Source organism: Rhinolophus ferrumequinum, chromosome 15 (genome assembly GCF_004115265.2).
Source record: "Rhinolophus ferrumequinum isolate MPI-CBG mRhiFer1 chromosome 15, mRhiFer1_v1.p, whole genome shotgun sequence".
Taxonomy (NCBI): domain Eukaryota; kingdom Metazoa; phylum Chordata; class Mammalia; order Chiroptera; family Rhinolophidae; genus Rhinolophus; species Rhinolophus ferrumequinum.
The window spans coordinates 10,625,604-10,652,071 of record NC_046298.1 but is presented as its reverse complement, the minus strand read 5'-3'; the positions used below and the strand labels follow the sequence as shown (position 1 = coordinate 10,652,071).

At 45.5% G+C, this 26,468-nt stretch overlaps 1 protein-coding gene across 1 annotated transcript; it reads right to left on the bottom strand.

Annotated features, from left to right (window-relative positions):
- Positions 1–281: 281 nt before the first annotated feature.
- On the bottom strand, positions 282–18,721 carry CCDC113 (coiled-coil domain containing 113). The gene is made up of 9 exons (XM_033129107.1): positions 18,527–18,721; positions 16,688–16,814; positions 15,539–15,700; positions 13,114–13,269; positions 12,240–12,320; positions 9,778–9,933; positions 5,138–5,245; positions 1,413–1,568; positions 282–411 (listed from the first exon to the last, which is right to left on the bottom strand). The coding sequence occupies exons 1-9, from the start codon at positions 18,628–18,630 to the stop codon at positions 322–324; spliced, it is 1,140 nt and encodes a 379-aa protein (XP_032984998.1). The 5' UTR covers positions 18,631–18,721; the 3' UTR covers positions 282–321.
- Positions 18,722–26,468: the final 7,747 nt, after the last annotated feature.

The window sequence follows — 26,468 nt, the reverse complement described above, 5'->3', positions numbered from 1 at the left end:
ACTGGGCTGACCCTGCCTCCTCTGTCCCATTCCCACATGCGGGAAAGTCCCTTTCATTTGTGCTTGTGAACTAAATGTGGGCTAACAAGTGTCAAACCATTCGAGTGCCCTGTGGTTCTTTCAACGTTAACGGTTCCTTCCAGGGGCCAGGTTGTGAAAACACTCCCCTTGGGCAGCTGTGGCCTGGGAGGTGACTGTCAGCCTGGATGGAGAGTTGGGACTCCAGCCAGCGCAGGGAACAGTGAGATGACCCCATGACTAGAAAGAAGCTGATTATTTGAATGGATCACTTTTTACTCTACAGCCATGAACTCCCTCTGGCTATTTCCCAGGGGGGTAAATTGCCAGCAACTGTTGCTCATTGGTTGTTTTCATTTTATTCCAAGCCTTGCGGTAGCCTTTTAAGGACATCTGCGAAAAGGAAAGAGGGGACAGGAGAAGGTCAGTTGGGAAACACCGATTGTGACTGTTCAGAATGCAACCCACATCCAGCCCTGTGATGCTGCAGGTGACGCTGTGTGGGGCAGAGCCAGCTATGCATGCTGCAGGGTGCGGGCCACCACATAGGGGCACCTGGAAGATTCTTCTAAAGAGCTTCTTTCTGTTCAGTAGAGTGAGACTTACAGGTTCCTGCCATGATTCTCTGCTACTTCTCAGCTCCAGATCTGACGGGCCCAGGTTGGGATCCTAATTTACTTCCTACCACCAAGTGACCACAGGAAATGGAGGCAGTGTCTAATGTGAAAATTCCATGCTAACCAGGTGCCCTGACTGGGTTTTTAAGCTCCTCTAATGATGTCTTAAGTACGCTCAGTATACAACCTGGCCTGTGGCAGAGTCTGTGCTTTCTTTTTTTTCCTGACCCTGGCACATTGTTTGCGCATTTCCCGTTTCACTCCCACAGCTCACAAAAGGTGTGGGGGCTTCTGTGCCCATTGTAGCATATGAAAAGGCTGCGGGGTTAGTCAAAAACGGAAAGACCCATGGCAAATATGTAAACACATGGAATCGGGTTCTGAGTGATATTAAAAATCCATTACTATCTCATTTTTTTTAGAAAAAAAACTGGCTTCTCCATGTGTAAAGTAGCAATCGCTAAATTATCAATGGTAAGAGGAGGGATTAAGAAGTTTCCAGAATTTATTAACAAAGCAAGCAACTAAAAACACACTATGATGGCAGCATCTCTTCCCAGTAACCTGAAAAGTCCCTGTCCCTAACAATAAAAAAGCAGTTCTGTTTTGTTTTCTAAAATTATCCTTCATTTTGGTTTAAGAGTTGAAGCCAATGCTGAGATTTCTCACAGATGTTACATGTTCAAATACGTGTATCCTTAGCTCAAAAAACAAAATCCTCGACAAAAATATGAAGGGCATAAAAGCCTGCCCGTCTTGGGCTTCTCTGGGACTCACCTCGGCAATTTCCACTTTCCTTTCCCACATCCTGATGGTCTTCTCCAGGTCCCCACTTAGCATCTTCTCCCTGACGTACAGCAACACCGGCGGTACCCGGAACCGGGCCAGTTGCTTCCGCAGCTTCTTGTTCAAAGCCTCGGCTTTGGCCCGGTCCTGGGTTGGGAAAGACAAATTCAGCCCAGAGAGCCCTGGTATTTCTGGCCTACTGGGACTTATTGGCTGGCCCTCGTATTTCTCCCCAGTTTTAGGGTAGTTCTACAAGTAATGTTTAAATTTTCAAAGGAATGAGGGGAATCACAAAATTCCGATTTTTTTTTCTTTTTTTTACAGACGGTGAGGTTTTCATTCAGTTCAGAAGTACAGTCTAAAACACTTTTCCTTCCTCCTTTTATTAAGAAACAGGTTTTAATTGTTTTGATCACTAGGTTTGTCTTTTTCTTTTTATGGGTAAAATTATGTATGTAAGTACATTTTGATTTGATCAGTCTCAACTCACTTTCTTGTCTTCTTTTTGGTAACTGAAATCCACACAAAAAAAACAAATGGCACAAATAAAGGTAATTATGTAGGTACCTATAAAAGACAGTATAATTGCATAGTCTCCTTCTCTTAACTGATTGTGGGGACAGAGCCCCAAAAAGCAGTTTCCAGGCTCTCGGCCTCACATAGAAAGGTGCTGGCTCAGGTAGTAAATGGCCATCGACTGTGATCAAATGGCCAGCAGCTGTGGCTAGTTGGCCGTCAGCTGTAACCAGTGAGCCATTAGCCACTAGTATAACTGCTGTGGCTACGCTAGCAGAAAAAAGGGGGGAGCTAGCAAGAAGATGGTGGCTGAGTCTGCAAGCGGCACAGTGAGGGTTGAGAATTGTGTGGCTCCTGTTTCCTGTGTCTTCAACCCAGCCGCCAGCAAGAATATAGTGGTGTGACTCCCCTACCTATGGCTCCGTGGGTGTTGCTTTTTGGCCTCACTATGTCCTGCGTTCTTATGTGGGGAGCGGGACCAGAGACCCCGCATGACACCCTGCATGACACTGATTTAAAAAGTAATTTCATAAAACAATATGTATGTAATTGTACTTGGGACCTATAACATATTAAATGTAATGTATTTGACAAGAACAGCACAAAGGAGGCAGACTAAAACAAAGCTGTATTTGAGTAAGGAAATAACACCACTTGGTAACTCAAATCCACAGTAAGAAATGGAGAGAACCAAAAATGGTTACTAGGGAGGTTAATATAACAAATTCTATAAATACACTTCATCTCCTTTCTTCTTTCATCTTTTGGACCCCTTCCTCACACCGTTTATAAAATTAACACAGAATGGATCATAAACCTAAATGTAAGACCTATAAAACTCTTTGAAAAAGACACAGGAGTAAATCTTCATGATATTTGATTAGGTAATGGTTTCCTAGATATAACACCAAAAACACAAGTGTAAAAGAAAAAAGTAGATGAATTGGACTTCATCAAAATGAAAAACTTTTGTGCTGCAAATAGTACCATCAAGAAAGTGAGAAGAAAACCCCCAGAATGGGAGAGTATATTTGCAAATCATATCTCTGAGAAGGGATTTCCGTCCAGAATACATACAGAATTCTTAAAGTCAATGACAAGAGATAAATAACTCAAAAACTGGGCAAAGGACTTGAATAGCATTTCTCCAAAACAGACAGACAAGTGGCCAATCCGCACATGAACAGATGCCCAATGTCATTTAGTCATTAGGGAAATTCAAATCAAAACCACAATGAGACATCATTTCACACCCACTGGGACAGCCATTTAAAAATCCTAAAGAAGTGTCGGTGAAGAGGCACAGACACTGGAAACTTCACACACACCGTGTTGATGGGAATGTAAAATGGCGCAACCACTTTGCCAAACAGTTTGGCAGTTTCTGTAAATGGGAAACGTAGCAGTTCACCATATATGTAACCCCCAAATCCACTTGTAGCTTTATGTTCAAGAGAAAAGAAAACCCACATTGACACAAACACTTGTATGTGAATGTTCGTAGCAGCGTCATTCGTAATCGCCAAAAAGTGGAAACAACCCAAATGTCCATCAATTGATGGTGAATAAAATGTGGTCTAGCCATACACGAAAATACTATTCAGCCATAAAAAGAAACGACATACTGATACGTGCTACAAGATGAATCTTAAAAATATTATTAAAATTTAAAAAACTAGTCACAAAAGACCACATATTGTATGATCCCTTTTATGTGAAATGTCCAGAAGAGGCCAACTTATAGAAACAGAAAGTAGATTCGTGCTTGCCTAGGGCTGGAGGGTAAGGGTGAGGAGAGGTGGAGAATGGACGAGGATTTCTCGTGGGCACAGGGTTTCTTTCTGGGGTGACAAAAATGTTCTCAAGTTATTGTGCTGATGTGTACACAACTCTGTGAATATACTATAAACCACTAAAATGTACACTTTAAATGGGTGGATTATATGATATGCAAATGATATCCCAAAAGAGCTGCTAAAAAAGTTAACAAGAAAACTACAATACACTAAGCAGCGAATGCCAGGCTTTTAAAGATGGATTTCATGTTTTACTTATAACATCAACCCAAACAAACAAGTAGCACAGAAATCCTGCATGAGGAGAGCAAACAGACTTCCTCTTTAACTTTGTTACCTGCCACTCTTAACCAAGACCGGCTCTTTTGCAAAGCCTGTTGGTTCTCCATCAAGGATATACTGTGGATGCCATGACCAAACTTATTATTACAGCCACAGATGTAATAATCCTGCGGCTTTTTGGCCAGTGTAGGCAGGTTTGGGGCCACACAAACCTGAAGTGCCAGGGATACTTCAGGCCCATTCAAGAAAATAACACTAATAATTGTATTAACGGCTTTAGCGGTTGACAAAGCGTTGCTTCTCATGTTCCTATCTGATCACCACACAAGTTGTGACGGCTGTTTCACAGATGTGGAAACTGAGTCCTGTCTAATTCAAAGGCTTGTGAAAGGCTAGAAACTGGCAACACTAAACCTGACGCCAGGCCTTCTGACTACCTGTCCAGCACTCTTTATCCCTGACCTTCCCAAAAATGTCCTCTTTGAGTCACATCCTAGGTGGTGCATTTAACTCGCAGAAATTCAACTTTCTGTGCTCAGCAAAATAATGAGAATACTAAGTTGCAATGCAGATGGCAGGAGCACAGATGATGCTACACATCTTTTCACACAGTGACCATAGGCCCTGGAGTAGGCACAGGACAGAGGTCACAGGACAGAGGTCACAGGTCTGCTGCCCGAGCATCCGCTGTCCCAAGTAAGAGTTACATGTGTAAAGAGTTCTCTCTCTCTCCTTTACATAAAACAGTATAGTTTGCTGTGTGTACTTTTTCTCATATCAATTACACTGTTACACGTACTATACTTTTTTTTTAAGTGTGTACTCACAATACTTTAGATATTTTGCTTTATGAGTCATTTAAGGACTTCTCAAGGATTATTTGGACTCTACAGGATTTCCGTTTTAAGAGCTGTCTCTAGAACCTCATCCAGCCGTGAACTGCAACACTACAGGACTGTGAGTCTCCAGGTACTACTTCCTCCTTTGATGGCCCGGAGCTATTTTGATGTTTGGCTTTTCTAGACAGAAGTCAAGGTGGCTTGGATCTTGGTGAACGATGACTCAAGCCTTCGTAGACAGAAAGAAACAAACATGAGAAAGAGTATGTTTGCCCTCTCCTACCTCCTCTACTTGTAGGGTTTCTCTTTCAATTTTTTCGAGTAACTCATTTCTCAGCAAGATCTCCTTTTCCAGATTGATGGACATTTCCATTGCTCGTTGCAGCCTGGTCTGAAATATAAGAACACAGCAAGTCTTGAGCAAAGATGATCACTCAGAGCTATACGAAGGATGGATGGCTCTTTATGAAACAGGAGAAAAGCAGGCCCATGCAGGAACCTGGGCCTCCCCTCTCACAGCTGCCCAGATGTTCAGAATCCTGGTGTCTAGGTAGTGGGGGAGGAGGGGACAGCGGGAATCTTGTCCTCACCTGCCGAGTGGCCGGGCACTGGGACCCAAATCCCGCCGCACCACTTAGTAAGAAAAACTTTGGGCAAGTTCCAGAACCTCTCTAAACTTGGTCTGGTCACCTTGCAGGGTTGTGGAGAGGCTTAAGGGAGATAATCCTGATAAACGCTGGGCGCAGTGCCTGAAACACAGAGAACCCCCAGCAAACAGCTGCCAACACCACCTCACTCAGATGAAGAGGAAGAAACAGTCTCCAGGAGGTGGGTGCTACTGCCATCCCTGCTCTGCCGGGGAAGCAACTGATTCTTAGGGAAGTGAAGCAATTTGCCAAGGTCACAAAGGCAAGAGGGAACCAGGATTCGAACCCAGACAGTGGAATTTCACAGCCCACAGGCTCCACCACTGTCTCTAATGTCTGTCAGGGCTGACCGTGCTGGTGTGGGAGGAGTCCTGTAGAAGCTGTCCGACAACTTCCCTGCTGCCCTTCACCTGTCCTCCTCCCCACCCCAGAGCCCTGCTTCTTAGATTTACCCTCTTTGGGCCTCTGTCTCCAGGGGAAGAGTCCTCCTGGAGGAGCTGGGATATGCTTGGCTGAGAAGTGGACCCAGGGACAGGAGCCAGTGACTTCAGGGGGCCCGCTCAACAAACCCTGTAGAACCCCCCACCCTGCACCAGGCACTGGTGAGTGATACAGCACAGGCTTTACCAACAAGAAGATGGCTGGCAGTCTAGACGGAAGTGCAAGAAGAAACGTAAAACTGCCCTGTGCCTAAGAATGTGAGGACCATGGTCTGAAGGGTTCCCTGGGGGGAGGGATGCCAGAACAGGAGCTGAAAGGCTAAGTCCAGTAGGTCTCGGTAAGAGAGAAGGAAAGAACATTCCAAGCTAAAGAAAGAGCCTGGAGAGGAGGATCTAAAAGGAGCTGGGAAGGAGGCGGGTGCTGGGGCAATGGCCCAGGGTCAGCTGTGGGGAAGGGGAGGCAGGGCAGGCCTTCTCAGCAAACCAGCAGTTGAGGAGGGAGGAAAGGAGAGCAGAGGGAAGACAGTCACCCCGCAACTTCAAGACAGAGCAAGAAAAAAGGGAATCGCATGGGCAACAGCCAGGCTCTGGTGGGGCAGGGCCTTTGAGAAGATGGGAGCCATTTGTGATTCTGAGCGGGATGGCAGGCACTCAGGCGGCGACTTCTGAAAAGTCACGTTACCTTTCTCTTGCTGTGTAAAGTATTACTACAAATATTGTGACTTAAAGCAATGTGTGTTTGTTATCTCACAGTTTCTACAGGTCAGAAATCCAGGCACGGTGTGGCTGGGGTCTCTGCCCAGGGGAGGGACCCCCGGGGCTGAAATCAAGGTGTTGGCCAGAGCTGTGGGTCTCATTTGGGGTTGGATAAGTAACTACACAGTATCCTCTTCCTAGTTCACAGGTTGTTGGCAGAATGCTTTTCCTTAATGTTATAAAACTGAAGCCCTTGTTTTCTTTCTGGCTGTCATCAGGAAGTGGCCTTCAGCAACCTGAAGCCACACTCAGGTCCCTTCCACGTGGCTCCCTCCAAGCCAGCAAGGGAGAACTTATCACCAGCAAATCCCCTTCATGCTTCAAATCTCTGACTTCCTCTTCTAGAGAAAACTGTCTGCTTTCAGGTTCATGTGGTTAGTCAGGCTCACCCAGGTGATCTCCCTATTTGAAGGTTAACTGTGCCATAGAATATAATCTAATGATGACAGAGCCCATTATATCCACAGTCCTGGGGGTTGGGCAGAGTGTATATACGGAGGGCATGTGTGGGGGAGTCTTGGGGAACAGCTTAGAATTCTACCTACCACAAGGCACCACTAATTTACAATCAGCTGAGAAAGACATGGGAGAGCAAAGTGGGTAAAGGGCGTCAAAATGGTAACGGAAGGAAACTAGAAACACAATAGAGTATACAGATGTTGAATCATAATGTTGTACACCTGAAAAATTACATAATGTGAGTAAATCATGTTACCCCAAATACAGTTAGTTTTAAAAACCCAGTTAATCAATATTTACTAAATGCTGTCAAATAAACATGTACATTTTAAAAAGTGACACATTTCAGCGGTAGCCACACACTTATAATCTCCCAGACTCCACCCTGCAGGGCTTGCGGGCAGAAACTTGGAGGAAAAAGGTGCCCCTTCGAACTGACGCCCACTCACAAAACTCTCAGAAGAGAAGAGACCGTGTCTGTCTCCGTTGTGGCTGGGCTAAAGGCACTTAGCCTGGCTCCTCGCCTGCCATAGGTGCTCAGTACATTTGGTAATAGAGGCAAGTTATTCTGCATGTTTTTAACAAGGCGTCACACTTGGGTGTTAGATATTCCTATGAAAGTGGTCCCTGACACCCTCCCATCCTGAATTACTAGCAGTTCATTTGACAATAGTGGCTGAGCACCTGCTTTGGCCACTGTCCTTGGTGCTGGGGGGATTAGCCAAAACTCCATTCTGGTGGCGAGGCCCAAAACCCACCCCCTATGGGTGAAGTCTCCTGCCTGGGGTCCCCAGTGGAGTCCCCCTTCAAACCAGGCGAGGCCTGACTCCACGACTCTGCCTCCTTTCCCCCAGGAGACCTGAGACATGGAGGAAGTGAGCCTGCTTCTCCCTCCAACCCTTGCTGTGTTTCCTTCCTAGCCCCACTCACTGCCTACTATTATTTGCCACTGGCCTACAGGCATGATATGATGGCCCCCGGGGATTTGGGTTGGAATGGCTCCCATTCTGTCCACTGCAACCTGTGTCGCTGCAACGCAGGTATCGCAAACCACTGGTGCTGTGTGTATAGACCTGTCCGAAGGAGCTCAGGCCCTGCAACCTGGCAGTTTCATTTTAGAAACCAGTAGCTCCACTCCAAACCCCTGGCTTTTCCCCACAAGATCAGACAGGCCCCGTGTTATTCAGTTGATTTTGCAGGATAAGATCAAGGTCCAATGTGATGTAACCTCGTGCTGCCCAGCTCTCCAGCCAGCAAGGGCCTGCGAGTCACAAGGCTCGGCTTCATCTTGAAACAACAGTGATCAGATAAGCTAAGTACTGATGCGATAAGCGCAGAGTGGATGATCTGCTGGGTGTTCACGACACACAAACTTCAGAATGCCAGCACAATATTGTGCACACACTTGATGCCAGGGGAAGATGGCTGGCGGAGGTGAGACACGCACTGGGTGAGGAGCCCCAGCTCTGTCACAAACTTGCTGCTTGAATCTGGCAATTTCTCTGCCCCTTTGGGCTTCAGACTTTTTATTTGTAAAAGGAAAATATTGGACAAACATTAGCCTAGACTAAACACATTCAAATTCACATTTTAGAACGACACTGTGTGGGCCACATGAAGCCCACCCGTGAGCCACCTAAGCTCGTAGCCACTGCTGCCACCTGGGCACTAGGCCAGGGGTCAGCAACTTTGCTGTGGAAAAGGCCGGACAGGTAATAAATAGTTCAGGTTTTGCAGGCCAAGAAGCAAAATGGAGGATATTGTGTAGGTACTTATCTTAACAAGAGAAAAAACAAAGTTCCACAAATGTTTTATTGATAACATTTCAAATCTAATAATTAAGTACCATATTTGGGAATACAGGTCTACTAATGAGAAGAGTGGCATTTCTGAGGGAGAAAAAGCCAATTTTGCTCAATTGGGTTTCAAAGGTAGTGTTCTCTATCAAATTGGTTACAAATATTCTTGTGTGGAAACCATGCTTAGCTCACAGGCCAGTGGGTGAGGTACGCTGGCCCACAGTTAGCTGACCACTGCATTAAACCGTTGCTAGTAGGGTAACCAGACAGCCTGGTCCTCTGGGCCAGGCCCTGTTCATAACCATAGTCGTGATTAATTATTAATAGTGCCTCTTTTTCAATCAAATGGGTTATGTGCGGATGAGGACTATTCAGTAGTTTTGTGATTTATAGCTGAGATGGTTTTTCCTTTGCAGGGTTTTAAGCAGGGAAGTGCTTATTATGTGCCTAGATTAAACAGGGCCCTAAATGTGGTTAGTTCTCGAAACTTACGGTGCATAAAAAGCATGTCTGGGGAGTTAAAAACAACAAATGCATGGCCCTCACCCGCTAATTCAATTTGTCAGGGTGGGACTAGGCTGTCCTTGTATCTTTTAAAAAAGGAAAAGCTCCCTGGGTGGTTCTGATGTGCAGCCAGGGTTGTGGGAACATTTGGAGTATTTTGGGACATGTGGCTTTGTCAAGAGAACTCATGGATCCGCAGGAGAGTGAAGGATACTCTGAGCCCTCGTGGGAAACTGCACTAGGACACAGAAACCTCACTGTGGCTGGAAAGGTAGGGGCCAGAAGCCCTGGGGACCTGGGTATCAGGGCACACTTTACTTTGTATGCGTGGAGGACTTGCAGGGTGGTTCCGGATGCCAGCTTCAGATGGATCAGTTCTTGATTCCTTGCTTCAATCGCCTCTAAAAACTGAGCATTCTCGATCTTCAGCTGCTGAAAATCCACGTCGTGGAGGGCCTCGCTGACCTCTTCCCTCTATAGCTCAGACATAAGAAAGAAATAATGTGAGGTTGTGACTTGTGAATTTATGGCTCCCACCTTGCTACTCTGGGTGAGATTTTGGAAGTCAGCCATCATTCAGTCATTCAACAAACATGGATTGGGTATCTACTTGGTGCCAGGCATGATAATAGGCCCTGGGGATAGAGATCTGAGGACATACATTACTCCCTGGCCTCAGGGAGTGCATACTCAACAAGGGTTCACAGACAGGTTGCAGTATGGTATAGTGGGATGGGCAGGGGCCCCTCAGCCAGGCCAGGGGAGGACAGAATTCTGGGTCAGGGAAAGCTTCCCACAGGGGGAGGTGCCTAAATAGAGCTGTGAAGAAAGAGTAAGAAGAAGGCCATTTAAAAGTGGTTTTTCACCTGGAAACCCAGGACAAGCAGCCCTGGATCACATGCCGTTTCTTCACGGTGGATGTATTAGTAGTGTATTGGGTTCCCTCCCTGACCTGCCCTACCTTACCTGCCCCACCAGGTCTGTGCCATCTTATACCTGTGGTAGGTAGGCGGTGGCTGAACTCAGGACTGTTCCCTATCCCCACACTCTGCTCGCACTGTACTACCTCCTAGGAGGCATCTTCTGTCCACAACGATTTCCTCCAGCTCCAGTATGACCCTGCCTCTAGCTCAAACACTCCCAGCCTGTCTTTGGCAATGGAAGGTAATGCCTTCCCTCCACGGAGCCTCTGGGGGCTGTGGCTCCATGGTCCTTGCTGCTTTGGCCTCTGCAGAGCCCCTACGCATCCCTGCTTTTCTCAGCATCACCCCTCCCCACTAGTCTGTGAGCTTGAAAGAGCTTTTAGGTTAAAGGTCATCCATCGACTCCCGATCTCACATTCAAACCCCCTCTTTAGGATGCCTGAGCTTGCGTGATGCCCAGAGGACCAGGAAATCGCTCTTTGGAGGCAGCTCCTCTCAGCTCTTCTGGGGCCACATTCTTTCTTTCTCACACTGAACTCCAAGCTGCTTCGCTGACACCCTCCCTCCCCCTCCACCTGGTTCCTCCCTCAGGGCCCTCACAGGCGGTGTGTCCACTCCTCCTGGAAGTGCCCAAGCACTTGAAGACAGCAGACTTACCCTCCCCTTGGGCCGGTCAGTCCCAAGTCCTCCCCCATGCTTTCTGCTCCCCTTGCCCTCTGGCTCCCTCTCCTACATGAACTCTAGTTACTGATTCCTTCCAGCCTGGAGCTGTCACTGGGACCCAACGCTCCAGGTTGGGCTACTCTAACAGAGTGGCACAAGACCACCCCTTTCTGTGGTTCTCTGAGGGCAGCCCCGGCCCCAGCGTTACCTCCCGTGGAGCTGACTTCATCTGGCTAAGCCATCCGGTACCTGTGCCGATATTTGAGGGAACAAAGTGGAGGATTTTACATTTGTCCTTAGTCACTTGGTGTTGTTAGAGCTGTCCCAGCTTGTTGAGTCTTTTGTGATCCCAAGTCAACCCAGCAATAGTCCCAGGACATGTTAATTCTCCTGCCCAGCTTTGTGTCATTCTCAGTGGTCACCACTGGTGTGCATGCCACCAGTGCCCACATTCAAGTTAATAATAAAATATTGAGCTAGGAGAGGATGGAGCCACAGAATCCCATTCTGGAGTCCCTGTGCCATGTCTGCCTTTTGTCAGGAGCCTTTAGGGCCAGCTGTTCAAAGACTCACCAAAGCACTCTATTACCGTGCCATCCACGCTACATGCCCCCAAAGGCTCGACAAGTATGTCATCAGGGTCTTTCAAATTCAAGCCAACTCTGTCTACAGATTTGCCACCACAGTAAACTGTATTAGTTTCCTATCGCTGCTGTAACAAATTACCACAAACTCAGGGGCTGAAAACAACACAAAGCTATTACGTTACAGCTCATAAGGTGAGAAGCCCCAGCATTTCTTTGGGCTAAACCCAAGGGCTGCCTTCCGTCTGGAGACTCGAGAGGAGAGTCTGTCTCCTTGCCATTGCCAGCTTCTAGCGGCTGCCTTTGTTCATGACCCGGTTCATGATGTGTCTTAAAAGTACATCACTCTGATCACTGCTTCTCTTATCACATCTTCGTTTATTCTCACTCTCCTGCCTCCCTCTTATAAGGGCCCCTGTGATTACATTGGACCCACTCAAACAACCCAACATAATCTCCTCAAGATCCTAGATTTAATCACATCTGCAAAATCCTTTTGCTATGCAAGGTAACATATTCAGATCCCGGGAATTAGGACACAGAGATCTTTTGGAGGACATTGTTCTGCCTACTACAGGAACTGTAGAAAAAGAAGGAAAAAGCCACATACCTGCCTCAATTGTAAAAGCATCTTTTTCCTCTGGACTTTGAGAGAAACATTTTTCAAACGTAATTTATCCTTTATATTATCCTAAAAATTAAAAGCAAATTTTAATCCATTTCTCTTCTTCTTCCCTGTTGGTTTGAAAAGTTGGTAAGTCTGTGACTATAAACCAAATTTTGAGTCCTAATAAATAGTCAGTCATTTATTTAGGTCTTTTTACATCTACCCAAGCTGATGTTGCTATAGCATCTCACTCATGACCAAGACGCAAAGGAAGCTGGGTCTGCTCCATGCAAATTTTCTATTGCTTTTCAATTCAAGATAAATTTGGGTATAGGGCCCTTTCCTGACAAAATTATTTTATGATTCTTTGGTCTTTTATTCTCTTGGTAGTTCACACAATTTTTATTACTTATAACACATTAGGGTTAGTAAGCCTACTAACCAATCCAGGATCCAAAGCTTGATATGCTACAAAAATCTTTGGAAGTGAAAGAGCATTTTATGTCTCACTCTTATAATAATGGGACTCAAAGAGCTTGAGATGTATCTGGCCCACGCGGTCACCTGACTAGATAGACTCACACCTTTCTCAAGAAAACATATCAGCAACAATGTTGCTGTTTGAAACAAGTAGCAACAATAAAAAAAGGAGTCATCGCTCTGAGATACTATTAATATTCATCCTGCCTGATTGACTTTAGCCTGGATAAACTTGCATTTCAAGACACACACACTTTGGGGAATGCAAAAAATCTGCATGTGTGAGCAACGTCTATAATGGACCAAACGGAATGGGGCTGCCTCATGTGAACACTTTTATGTCATCCTTCTAGGAGTCTCTTCTCCCTTTCTAAGCTCTAAGCTCCTGCCAACTCACCCTCTGGCGGTTCATGTCATCGATGTACTCCATCACTTTCTGAGTGGCCAAAATGCTCCCTTTCTTCTTGGATATGGTTTTTAGAATATCTTTCTTAAACTCGTGCATCGCTTTCTGAACTTCAGTGCATCGAATATCAGCTTCCTCAATGACAGCCTTGGGGAGTCAGCACAAAGAGAGAACAGAGTTTCCAAAAATTCTCAAGGATATATCCCTCTAAGAAAACCTAAGTTCTTAGGCCTTTCTGTGTCCCAATGCACAGTGTTTCCTCTTAGTATTAGAAAGATATCCTTAAGTTACAAATTTGACTATATGAATGTTATTATGTAAATATATGCCTCAAAAAAGTTATAATATCCATAATAAGGGGATGAACAAAGAAAAACAGGGCCTCAGATATCTCTATAAATATGTATTTCCATAACTGAAATATTATTTATCTATTAAAAATTATAATGTTAACATAATATATGATATGATATGATGATATATAAAAATATAATATAATGTAATGTAATGTAATGTAATATAATCTGGAAGGTTATACACCAAAGCGTTAACTACCATCACATCGGGAGAGATGGTTAGTGGAGAGACAGGGAGTACTCTTACTATATATTTCTATAATTTGAAAAAAGATGTTATAAATGAATACATGTGATGACCTGGAAAGATATTTTAAGTGAAAATCTGGCTTATAAAATAATATGATAACTTTTACAAAGAAATTCATACATGCATAGACAATCATCTAAAAACTCTTTTAGATAAATAAATACATGAGTCTAATTATACAATAATGACCTTTCAGTGGTAAGATTGTGGCTGTTTTCAAATATGTTTCTTTTAACTTACCTGTATGTGTAAATTTTGCTACAACAAACAGATATTGTGTTTAAACAGAAAACACAAAAACACACACATTGTTTTAAAAAATAAAACAAGACATTATCTGCAGCTGCAGAGCGAATCATCCTTGTTCAGGCTTTTTCATGGGGCACCAAGAAGCAAGCGTCTTCCTTCAGGAGCCGGTCTCTGGCCTCAACCTCTTCCCTCCCCATTGTCTTCACATGCTGGAACATTAATCCTCCTTAAATGCCATTTTCAACCTGTTGATCCCCTGTTCAGACTTCCTCACTGGGGTCCTGCTTTCTAAGACATCAAAGATAAACTCCTCTGCCTGGCTTTCAAAGTCTCACAGCCCTCCTCAACCCGATTTCCTAATACAGTGCCCAGGGCACCCTCCTCTCTAATCACACCAGCCCCCTCAATGTCCAGAACCTGCCATGCTCATTCCCACCTTCACTTCCTCGCTCCGGTCATTCTCTTTCCCTAGGGGGCCCTTCTTTTCCTGTTCCGTAAGCCAATGCTGTCATTTTTCAAGACCGTGCCAAGTCCTATGTCCGTTCCATCTCCTCAATAAATCTTCTCTGACCATTCTAGCCCACAACGTGATGTTTATACATCATGCAATCGAGCATGTGAGGACAATACGACCACATCCTGAGCTCCTTTAACGTGCTAGAATTCAACGATGAACGTTGGGAAATACAGAGAAGGCGAGTTGGGGGAGGGGGAAAGGGGAGGGGAAGAGGGAAGGAGGGGTAGGTTTATGAAATACAGATGGTTCATCAATGGAGACATGAGTCCACCGATTGGTCCCTCTTGAGACAATGAGTGCGATTCTGTGTATGCCCACGTTTAGAAATAGAAACATTTAGAAATAGAACAGTGACATTTATTTTTCATACAACGTGGTTCTCAAATGCAAGCCACCAGCTTCATCCCACGGGCAACCGCATCAACAGTGATATTTCGTCTCTGGAGGGAAGCGGACCGTGTTGGTCTCCAACTAGACATGGACCGTGGTCATGCATGCTGCATCTGGAGGGTGACTTAGGGACTTTTCAACCAACTCACTGACTTAAATCTCAAACCCTTGTATTATTAAGAAATTATTAAAAATTTTAAGGGCATTTATGATTATTATGGTTATGGATTGTGTTTTTTTTAAGAATCCGTATGTTAGAGACATATACTGAAATATTCACAGATAAACGATATGTTTAGGATTCACTTCACAATAGCCCACTGGCCGACAATGAGGGGGATGTTGGTAGGGTCGTGGAGGAAACAAGAGTGGCCATTGTTAATAACTGTTGCATGTGGTGTTGAGTACTTAGGGGTTCCTTGTGCTGGGCTCTCTGCAGTTGTATAGTTTTGAAATTTTCCAGTTGAAAAATTTAAAATCTGTTGTCTCCTCAAGGAGGTGGCGGTAAGTTCCTTACCGCCTCCATTTGTCTTCATCTGTTAATATTTGGGTTTCTTTCTAAGTACCAATAATTATATGAACACACCCTAGGTACTTCTTGATGAGGCGGGAGTGGGGTGCGAGGTAGGATGGCCTACAGAGAGAAAGGTGTACCTCGTGATACTGCAGGTCCCGTTCGGCATTTGCTCTCAGGTGCCGGATTTCATCCTTCGTGTCCTCCAGTTCCTTTTGTACAAGCTCGCATTTCTGGTCGATACTGAGGCTTTTCACATGGTCCATTGCTATGCGGGATTTGGATCTATACCTGATTCGCAACTATACCTCAAGAAAAACAAAGTCATTGTCAGGTAGGAAGTGGTAATAAAGCAGCCCGAGGTGGGCATCAAAATGACCGCTCAGACCTGCTAGAAATTCCTTGAATGACAGCCAGAGAGAACAAACTCAATGTGAAGGGATTCTCGATGTTAGGCCTCAAGTGACGGTTATTTCACAAGTCAGCCTACGGCCCTGAGTGAAATACTTCCAAGGCCTATGCTTGACAACGAACTGAAAATAAATAAGGAAAAGTGTCTCAAGGATGGAGAGACTGTGAAGCTGCAGACACTAGCACTCAAGTAAGTGTCAGGGGAGGCCCAGAGCCCGGTGCCTCTGGAACTGAACGCAGAAGAGAAACTGCATCCGGGGATGCAATGCTCAGCAAAAACAAATAAATGGACAAAAACTTTAGATTTCCTATACATTTCAACCCGAGGTCACAAGCAGGTGGCCCAGGGAATGGGTGGGCCTCAAGCTGGGATTGTTTGGCCCTCAAAGAACAGACTTATACACAGTTTTAAATGTAAAAAAAAAAAAAAATGCCCACATTTGAAAATCAGGATATTCTACAAAATAATCCAGATTTCCAGCTTCTTTTGAAAAATCAACTGTTCTGGCAACATCAGGCCACCTGGCTGGTGCTTTTAGAACTCTCTAGTGCCCACATCCGGCCCCTCCACCTCTTTATGTGACTGAGCCTTGTAAACATTTGCGTTCCCCGATTTAAGGGAATTATTTCAAATAAACTAAGATATTCTGGGAGAGTCAATCTACTGTCTATTGAATGTGATTCCCTTCACACTCACTTGAAAGAGAAACCTTGAAGGGGAAGAAAGAACCAAAAGAATAAGGAGAAAGTCACATACCACTTGGCCAAAGAGGGCACACCAAAGGCAGATACACAAATACCATTTGCATCTAAAGGAACAAACAGAATAACATAATCCTTAGATCTTGAATTCTTAAAATAAGATAATTCTTGTGTACCTGTGCAAATTCTGCTCCCAACATTTTCATTTCTGATATTTGTAGAGGTGGCTGATCCCTGGATTCCAGTTTATTGTAATATTTCTCAAACATCTCAGTCTCAGTTTTGAGAGCAGAGTTTCCATAGCTGCAAGACAGAGGGTACCTGAGTAAGTTCTATAAATAGGAGTTTCAACACCAAATAACTAGTATTTAACACTTACTAGCTATGTATGCCCTTCTGAGATACTTAATCTATTGGTCCCTCAGTTTCCTCATCTGTAAAATGGAAATAATAACAGCACCTACCTTTTAAGGTTGCAATAAGGAATGCAAAGCCTTCGGGACAGTGCCTGGCACACAGTAAGTCCTATTTAAACATTTTATATTATTTAATACATCTAATGAGCCACAGAATTCAAAGCACTAGGATTATATTGCAAATTGTGGTTGTGATGAAGCTACAGGTTTCATCTTAAAGTATCTTCTAACCCATGTGTGAAATTCCTTTTGAATTACTACATTCTTGAAGTCACACACATCTACAATCTTCAGATGTTTTCTTTGGTTTATGTTTCTCAGGTTTTTTTCATCTCCAGTGACCAATAGACGAAGCATCCACTGGAAATTTATTATAAATGGTGGAGAAGCTTTGAACAGATGGCTTTTAAACAACTAGAGATGACAAACCTAATTTATCCTGTATAAACCAAGATTATGACCTTTTAAACTTTATGTATACAGTTATATATATATCACAGTTATATATGTTTGTTATTATAATGTTAAATATAACATAATAACTGCGTATATGCATAATACACATATGTATGTACATGTATATATAAGAGAGAACAGCTTTGATATTTTCACATGTTATTGAGCTAATTCCTGTTTGGCTGAATTTTAAGATTAGTGGAAAAGACTCAGTGGAAAAAAAAAAAAAAGACTCAGTGGAAAGACGAATAAATCAAAGCCTCTTTCTTTTTCAGCATGCGTCACGTTCCCACTGTAGGCTGTGGAGTCCGACCTGAGCCTGAATCCCAGGACTACCACTGACTAGCTGCGTGGCCTTAGGAAACTGACTTAACCTCTGTGTCTTTGTTTCCTCACCCACCTCCTATGGTCACTGTTATATAAGGTCATATATGCAAAATACTTGGCACATAATAAGCACTCAAAAATGGTAGTTATTAGTAATAGTGTATATGATAGAATTAGCATCTATTGAGCTGCCAGAGACAGGATATTCTGTGTGAGACCAGTAAGTTATGCCATTACCACAACTGCATCATGGAACCTTGCTATCCAATTTATTTGCTAAGTAGTAGATATAAAAGACTGCTAAAAAAAAAAAACAACCCAGAATATTCTTTGCTGTCCATCTCCACGCTTATACATTGGTTCAGGCATAAGTTGCCTGATGCTGAAAACATTTCGACAGCCTCCTTTCTATCCTGTTGCCACATTAATTTTATCATAGAATCTTAGCATTGCAAAGGGGCTTAGAGGTCACCTGGTCCAACCTGCCGCCCACCCACAGTGTAGAGGAACTGCTAGGCACACAGGCTGGCACCAGACACACCCACCAGGCTGAAGCCCTGGCTTCTCCAATTACCCCCTGGACTTCCCACCAGCCGCCCCAGGGCCTCACACCTCCACCCTCCTCTGGCTCCATTAAGGCTTGTTAGCTCAGCGGGGGTGCAGACACAGGGGTAAAGCGCAGAGACAAGTTCCTTCGCCTCTTTGGGGCTGGGAAGGTGGGGGGTGTCTCATTTTCCTCAGTGTTCAACACGGACTTGGATGTCTCCATTCTGGACCAATGTCCGAGCCCACCCCGTGAGGAGGGGCCGCCAGTACCTGAGCTCTTCCAGCAGCCCATACAGCTGGATAACAGGCAGCTCGTTCTCCTCCTCCTCAACCTGCGACTCGCTGACAACTGTGTCGGTGTCATCATCCGTCATCACTCCAACGAAGCAGCCCTTGCCAATTCCGAGTGTGGCCCAAAGCGACAGTTGGTAGCTAGCGCCGCTGGTCACTTGGGCTGCAACCCAGCGTGCGTTGCCGGGGCAACCGGATGCCTGCGTGTGGGCGGGGCTCCTGGCAGCCCCGCCCAGCAGGGCCCCTTCCATCTCGGTGATGACCAGAGGGAGGTCTCTGACCTTGACCGGACACCTAAGCATGTTCATTTTCACTTCTTCAACAATAATTCTCTTTTTGAAGCTTATAAACAACAGAAATTTATTTCTCACAATTCTGGAAGCTCATCGTGCCAGCAGCTTTGGTGTGATGGTTGGTGAGGGCCCACTTCGGTGGTTCAAAGATATCACCTTCTATGTGTCCTTAGGTGGTGGAAGAGTCAACAATAATTCTTAAAATGATAATAATAGCAGCTACTGTTTGTTCAGCACTTACTATGCCATTGACACCATATTAAGCATAGTTTATGAAAATCCTTGCAACAACCCTGTAATAGTATCTATTATTCTTTTTATTCTCCAAAGGAGGAAGCTGAGACCCACAAAGTTAATGCCATTTGTCAGAGTGTCTTCCTTCCCCTACCTCACTGTGAGGCTTCTACTCTGCTCACTACCTGGTGCTTCATGAATACAAACTGCAGTTTCTCTCAGATACCTAGAGTCTGCATTCCTGGAAGGAAAAACCGGGCTGATTATTAAATGGGTATAAATTCAAAAGATTCTAAACAGGCACTAAATGCGGTCTTAGCATCCTGGGAGATGTATGGAGCAGACCCTTCAGGAACTTCGTTAAATGAGGGAAATTAGCCCCCAAACCAGCTGTTGCAACCTGGAGTGACGATAGTCACAGGGTTGGTTGTGCCTCACACCGTTTCGTAGTCATCATCTCATTTAATCCTCAAAAGTCTTATGAAATTGGTGTTATTGTCTTCATCTCACAGATCAGGAAACCGAGGAACAGAGTAGCTTAGATGAGTTGCCCGTGGCCACACAGGAACAGAATCAAGCTCTACCGGAACCCAAAGTCCATGCTGTTAACCTCTGCACCGATGTGTGTCATGGCGAGGATGAGTGAGGCAGCAGGTAGCTTTCTGTCTGCTCCCATCGGGATGGGAGTGATACAGGAGAGTTAGCATGTCCCTAGGTAGACAGGGAGGTCCCTGGTGGAATAAGCAAAAGACAGCCATATCCTAAAACTCCAGGTTTTGAAATCACTCCTTTGCTCCAGGACATAATGTAACAAGACCTTGAGGTTAATCATAAAATTCCTTTTGGCCTGACAAATGGAGCAGAGCTGATAGATAAGAGTGGGTTACTTTGCTCATTCCTTTAGGATGGGCAAGCAAAACAAACCTGGTAGATGAATTTCATTAGAAGGCGCCAGTTCCCTTCTTCAAACAAGTTCTCTTCTCCAAAGAGCTCCCCTTCCCCAAACAGCCAAAGGGAAAGTATAAAAGTAAGAGCTTTTGCCTCAGTCATGGGTCACCCCCATTCGGGACCCCCTCCCGCTTGGGAGCTGCAACCTCTTCTCCTGCCTCGAATAAACTATCCTCTTTTTAAAACTTTTTGCCTCTCCCTGGTCTGTGTTTCCATTCTTCGGCTTCACGAGACACGATCCCGGCCCACACCCAGAAACTGCCGGCAGATCCAACATCATCTACATCAGAAGGGGCAGGATGAGCAAACTGGATGGGTGAGGCAGAAGGTAGCTTTCTGTGTGCTCCCATCGGGATAGAAGGGGAAGGATGGGCTAATTCTGAGGGAGGGTGGGAGCTGCATGTGGTTAGAAAGCAAGCTGTGATAAATTGCTTGGGGTGACGGTCAATTACCTTCCCCTGCAACCCCCAGGAAAACTGTAGTCACTAAACTCCAAAGGACTTTTGTTTTGCTGCCAAGGTGGCACACGTTTGGGGGCCAGAGTGGATTACTGGAGATGATAGCAGAGAGGCTGAACCCTGCTACCACCTTCTTCTCTCTGCTTGTTCTGGGAGCCTCTTTGGGTTCTGGGAGTCATGCAGACCACATTGAGAAATACTTAATATGCTCATATACCACGTGATAGAAATGGATGCTGGTCCCAAGAGGACCTGGAGCAAGAAAGGCTTCCGCAGCAGGTCTGGGCTGTGATGCAAGCAGCCCTGTCAGTTGGGCTGTGTGATACAGCAGACCGAAGGTGCTGGAAGTATCAGCAGTGGAAAGAGATGCAGCGTGAAACTTTAAGGAAGATCCAGTGGAAGAATCACTATGCAGAACCTGTGATTTTGGAAAAAGACCATGTAATCCACAGGAGGAAATTTCTTTTGAGAAATTGCCTTTTGAGAAATAGCTCCTGGCCCCTGGGTTTGGCAGCAGTTCATAGTAGGTTACTACATGAAAAACTGACTCAGCCTGCAGGCTTTAAGTAATAATGATAATTGCCATTGTTATTTCTTAATGTATTTATTACCAGTTAGGTAATAAATATTGCTTGATGAAAACACTTATAACAACTATTATTTCAGTTACTACTTACGTGCTAACTATGCTCCTGACTGTGGAGACAGAGCCAGGAGAGCAGTTTCCAGGCTCTCGGCCTCACGTGGAAAGCTGCTGGCTCAGGTAGTAAATGGCCATCAACTGTGATTGGATGGCCATCAGCTGTTACCGGTTAGCCATTAGCCACTAATATAACTGCCGTGGCTGAGCTAGCAAGCACGGGTTGCAGATCGTGGGCTGTGGAGAGGCGCGGATTGCAGTTAGAAAGGCGGATTGCAGTTGGCAGGTGAGATGGGTTGGCAGAAAAGCAGACGGCGGTGGGCTGCAGATCGTGTGGCTCCTGCTTCCTGTGTCTCCAACCCAGCCACCACTGAGAATGTAATGGTATGACTCCCCTGTCTATGGCTCCGTGGGTGTTCCTTTTCGGCCTCCCCATATCCTGCGTTCTGGTGCGGGGAGCGGGACCAGAAACCCTGCATGGCACTGACACCGTGCTAAGCACGTTCCCCTCATTATCTCATTGCATCAGCAGGATGGTTCTATGACATATGGGTACCTTCTCAACCCCCATTTTACTCATGAGGAAACTGAGCTTCAGGGAAGTTTAGCCACTTTCCCAAGGTCACGTAGCTATTCTGGGTGGGGCTGAAATTCTAACCCAGGTTCATCCCACTCTCCTCCGTCCTCTCCTCATATCCACCCCATTAGAGCAGTGGTTGGGGGTGGGCTGGGGGACCATTTTGGCCTTCCAGGAGACATTTGAAAACATCTGGAATTATGCTTGTTTATTATCACTGAGGGGGTGCTATTGTCATCTAGAGGATAGAAGCCGGAGATGGCACCTGTGTTAGTTTCCCGGTGCTGCTGCAACTAATTGCCACAAACAGAATGGCTTAAAACCACGGAAAGGTATCATCTCACAACTTTGGAGGCTAGAAGTCCAAAATCAAGGTTTTGGCAAGGCCACACTCCCTCCGAAGGCTTTCGGGAAGACTCCTTCCTGGCTTCTGGTGGCTTTCGCCAATACTTGGCAGTTCTTGACCTGTAGCCCTATCGCTCCAATCTCCATCTTCATATGGCCTTCTTCCGTGTCTTTGTGTGTCCTCTCCTCTCCTTTAAGGACAGCAGTCATTTGATTCAAGGTCAACCCTAAATCCAAGACGATTTCATCTCAAGATCTTTAATGACGTCTGCAAAGATCCCTATTTCAAACGAGGTCACATTCTGGGGTTCCAGGAAGACGTGACTTGGGCAGGGAGGACATGGTTCGACCCACAACACTGTTAAACACCCTTCCATGCTCAGGACAGCCCCCCACAGCAAAGAGTGACCTGGCCTCAAATGTCAATAATGCTGAGGTTGAGAAACCCCCTTTTAGAGGGAGGCATTTCTTTTCTGGGAAGCAATGAGAATGTGCCTTTGCTAATGGAGACAGCCACAAACAGAAAGGGTCTCAGAGCCGCTTACAACCCAGAGGCCACCCTCTACCTCCACTTTTCTGGAACCACTTCTGACAGCCTCTATCTCCACGTGGATGCTGCCGCCTGCCTAGCGTTTTCGTACCACCATGCATTCTGACTTAAGAATCAAACTGTCAGATCCACTCCAAGTATTAAGCTTCAACCATAAATAAGCAGTGCCCGGCCTCTTCTTCCCCAAAAGAGAAGATGATTAAAAAAAAAAAAATCAGATAAAAGAACTCGGGCTCATGGACAAGTGACTATTTGCATGTTGTCGAACAGGGACCAGCTCTGTGAGGTGGGCCATCATTTGATGGCTGCCAGAGCACTTTCCTTTATTCCTTCAACAAACGTTTGTTGAGTAGCTGCTCTGTGCTTGGCCCCAGGGATGCAGCAGTGAGTGGAAAGGCTGACAAGGAAGGAGCTTCCAGTCAGATGTGAAGAATTACAGTGGGGTAAGTGCTACAAGAGGGGAGGGCAAGGCACTCAGATTTCAAGGGGTTGTGAACACCTGGAGCAAGTGAGGTCTAAGCTGAGGTTTGAAGATTGAGTAAGATTCAAATCCAGGTGAGTCAGACTCAGGAGTCCAAACTCAACCACAAGTCAGCCCCCAAGCAAAGACCAAGGGAGAGGAGAGAGCTTGTGCAAAGGCCCTGAGGGCAGAGCAAGCCCTAGGGGAATTGAATGAATGTCAGGCTTTGCTTCCAAGCAAAGGTCGTTCCTAACATCCAGCTTCTGGTTTTCCTCCAAGGGCTCCCTTTGACCTCTCTTTCTAATGACAGTTGTTTAGATGCTTTCTCTTGGTGTCCATGTTCGACTCAACTCCCTTCTTCTCAGTTTCAGGGACCCCGTGTAGGTCTGTCCACAGGTCACTACACAGGCCTTGACCTCATCCAGAAGCAGAGACAGACATCAGGCATGGCCAGATGTCTTTTGTGTCTCATAAAATGTTTAGAAAGTTCTTCGCCCAAGCCGGGGTGAGGCAGAGTCAGAAAGTCCCAGGAAAGTGTCAGAGCTGGGGCCTGCTCCCTCCACCTTGCAAATCAGAATGAGAGGTATGTAGTGGAGGGCCAGGAGCCACAGTCAGCATCACTTGTGGCTCAAGCTCCCTCTGGATCACAGAGGAGCAAAAGGATGAAGAGCCTGGGCTCTGCAGCCAACGCAACCTGGCTTCAAATACTGCCCCAGCCACTTACTAGTCGTGTAACTTGGAGCAAATCACCTCACCTCACTGAGTCTCCTTGTAACCGTAGTGCTGCCTCAAGAGGTGTGTGTGTGTGTGTGTGTGTGTGTATGTGTACAACCGAGGCGGCTATGAGACCACGCCTGTAAGAGCTCAGCACAAGGCTTGGCACCCAAAAAGGGCCCAGACCTTGGGGCTGTTTCTTTCTCATCATTGGCCAGGACTCCAGGCCCAGCTCCTCCTTCACTTAGTTTCCAGAGTAGCTCTCTGGGCTGAGACGGAGGAAACAGGAAGTGGAAAAAGAAAATGGGTCCCCCATTAGGGTATTCATTTTTTTAAAAAAAAAAGTAAATGCTTTATTCAAGAATAACGTACAAGAAAATGTGCACAAATCACATTGGTATGAATGTATATAGCTTAAGAAAATTTAAAAAGTGAGCACACTTGTGTAAACAGCACATGGTTGAAGAAACAGAATATAACCAGCACTCCAGAAGCTCCTCCACCAAAGACTCCTTTACTGTCCCACCACCTCCACAGATAACCACTGCCCTGATTTCTGAAGCAGACGTCAGTGTTGCCTGTTTTTCTGTTTATACAAAGGGAATCATCAGCACATGTCCCTTTGCCTCTGGCTTCCTTCACTCACCATTACGTTGAGAAGTCATCCACATTGAGGCAGCAATTACAGATCGTCCATTCTTGTGGCTGTATAGTATAGTACAGTATAGCTGCACAGTATACCGTCCCTCGGTATCCACGGGGATGGGGGCTGGTTCCAGGATGCCCCAAGGATACCCAAATCCTCGGATGCTTAAGTACCTCATATAAAATGACATAGTATTTGCATAGAACCTACTCACATCCTCCCATATACTTTAAATCATCTCTAGATTATACATAATACCTAATACAATGTAAAGGCTGTGTCAACAGTTGTTACATTGTATTGTTTAGGGGATAATGTCAAGGAAGGAAAGTTTGTATGTGTTCAGTGCAGACGCAACCATCATAGGCCTAATTGCTAGTACACATCAACAACAACGTAACGTTTTTTTCTTTTCAAATATTTTTGACCTGCAGTTGGATGACCTCACAGATGCAGAACCCACAGATAAAGAGGGCTGACTGTAATTCGTTGTGTTTATTCGTTATGAGCTTTTGAGGAGTTTCCAGTATGAGGCTATTGTAATGAGTATTGCTAAGAACATTCTAGTAAATGTCTTCTAGTGAACTTACTGTTAACTATACACGTAAGGGTGAAATTGCTAGGTCATAGTATATTCAACTTTAGTAGGTACTGCCAAAGAGTTCTTATACCAGTCTTTCACTTTTTAAAACAATCAGTGACGTGGGGCAATGTGCCCTCCTTTTCCAACAGTCCATCATTTATTCACGCACATTTATGGAGCCCAAATCTGTGGCAAGCACTGGAGGAGCTATTGGAATGCCCAGATGGAAAGTCCAGGAGCTAGTCCTGGCCCCGTGTGCCCTGAGATATCTATTCCTTCCCCTTCCCTGTGTGGGGTGGTTGGGAGGGAGAGGAAGAAGGTGGTAATGAGCCCTTCAGGCTGCATTTCTCAGGCTCCTGGATCAGCTGGAGGGCACCGGCTGGAGCCCAGTGGGCAGGAGAAAGGAAGAAACTTGGGGGCTATTTCCCCTCTCTCTCTGCCTTGGGCAACACCTCTGGTTGTGGCTGCATCTCTTCCATGGCTCCAGCTCCCAGGGGACAGGCCTGTCATCTTTCCAGCTTCTGCAAGTGACCCTGGCCACTGGCCTCCAGTGAGGTGACCTGCTCTTTTGCCCTTTCAGCTGACAGTGGCTTCCTACTCTTGGTGGCTCTTTGGCTTCCCCACTCCTCCACCGTATGTGTATCCAACCCCCTGCAATCATACCCTCTTTAGATGCTTAGAGTGGTTTCTCTTTTCCTGGTTGGACCCTGACTGATCCTGCTAGGGGACCTCCAGGACCATTTGGGAGATCTCCAGGGAAAAGGACAAGTCTCCTTGACCAAAGTCATTGCCCTGATGGTAGCAGATGAGACATGTTGCAGGGAGGGCAGTTGGACTTGTTCTAAGTTGCCTGGGGGGCCAAATAGAGGTGGTAGCTCCTTCCAGTCCGAGGAGCAATGTTGGGAGTCCCATTTTGGTGTCCTGCCGGCTGAGGCCCCTCCCTCCCAGGCATCCGTCTTCTGTTTCTGTGGACCCGAGATCCACAGGCTGGTCCTCGGCATGAGTTACCAGAGTAAACACAGGTAATGGTGAATGGCGCCTTAGATCTCATGTTGTTCCCAGGACCAGGCCCACTAGGCAGTAATAATAGTAACAACTCGCACACAGCATTTACTATGTTCAGGCACTCTTCTGAGCACTGGACATGTCTTAATTCAGTAAACTTGTGTTATCATGATCCCATTTTACAGATGAGAAAACTGAGGCAGAAAGAGCTGAAGAAACTGGTGCTCAATTGATGTTTGTTGATGACGAAAGCATCAATAGTGTAGCAGAGAGCTTAAAAACAAGGGCTGGAATCTCAATTCTGCCCCTTGCTCGTGTGTGACCTTCCTCAGTTTCCTTCTCTGTAAAATGAAGAAAATGATGCCCACTTGGCCACGTTCCTGACAAGATTGAGTAATGCGTGAGTATCGATGTAGTAGAGCTTGCAAAATCTAAACATATGTGTGTATGTGTATATATATATATAAT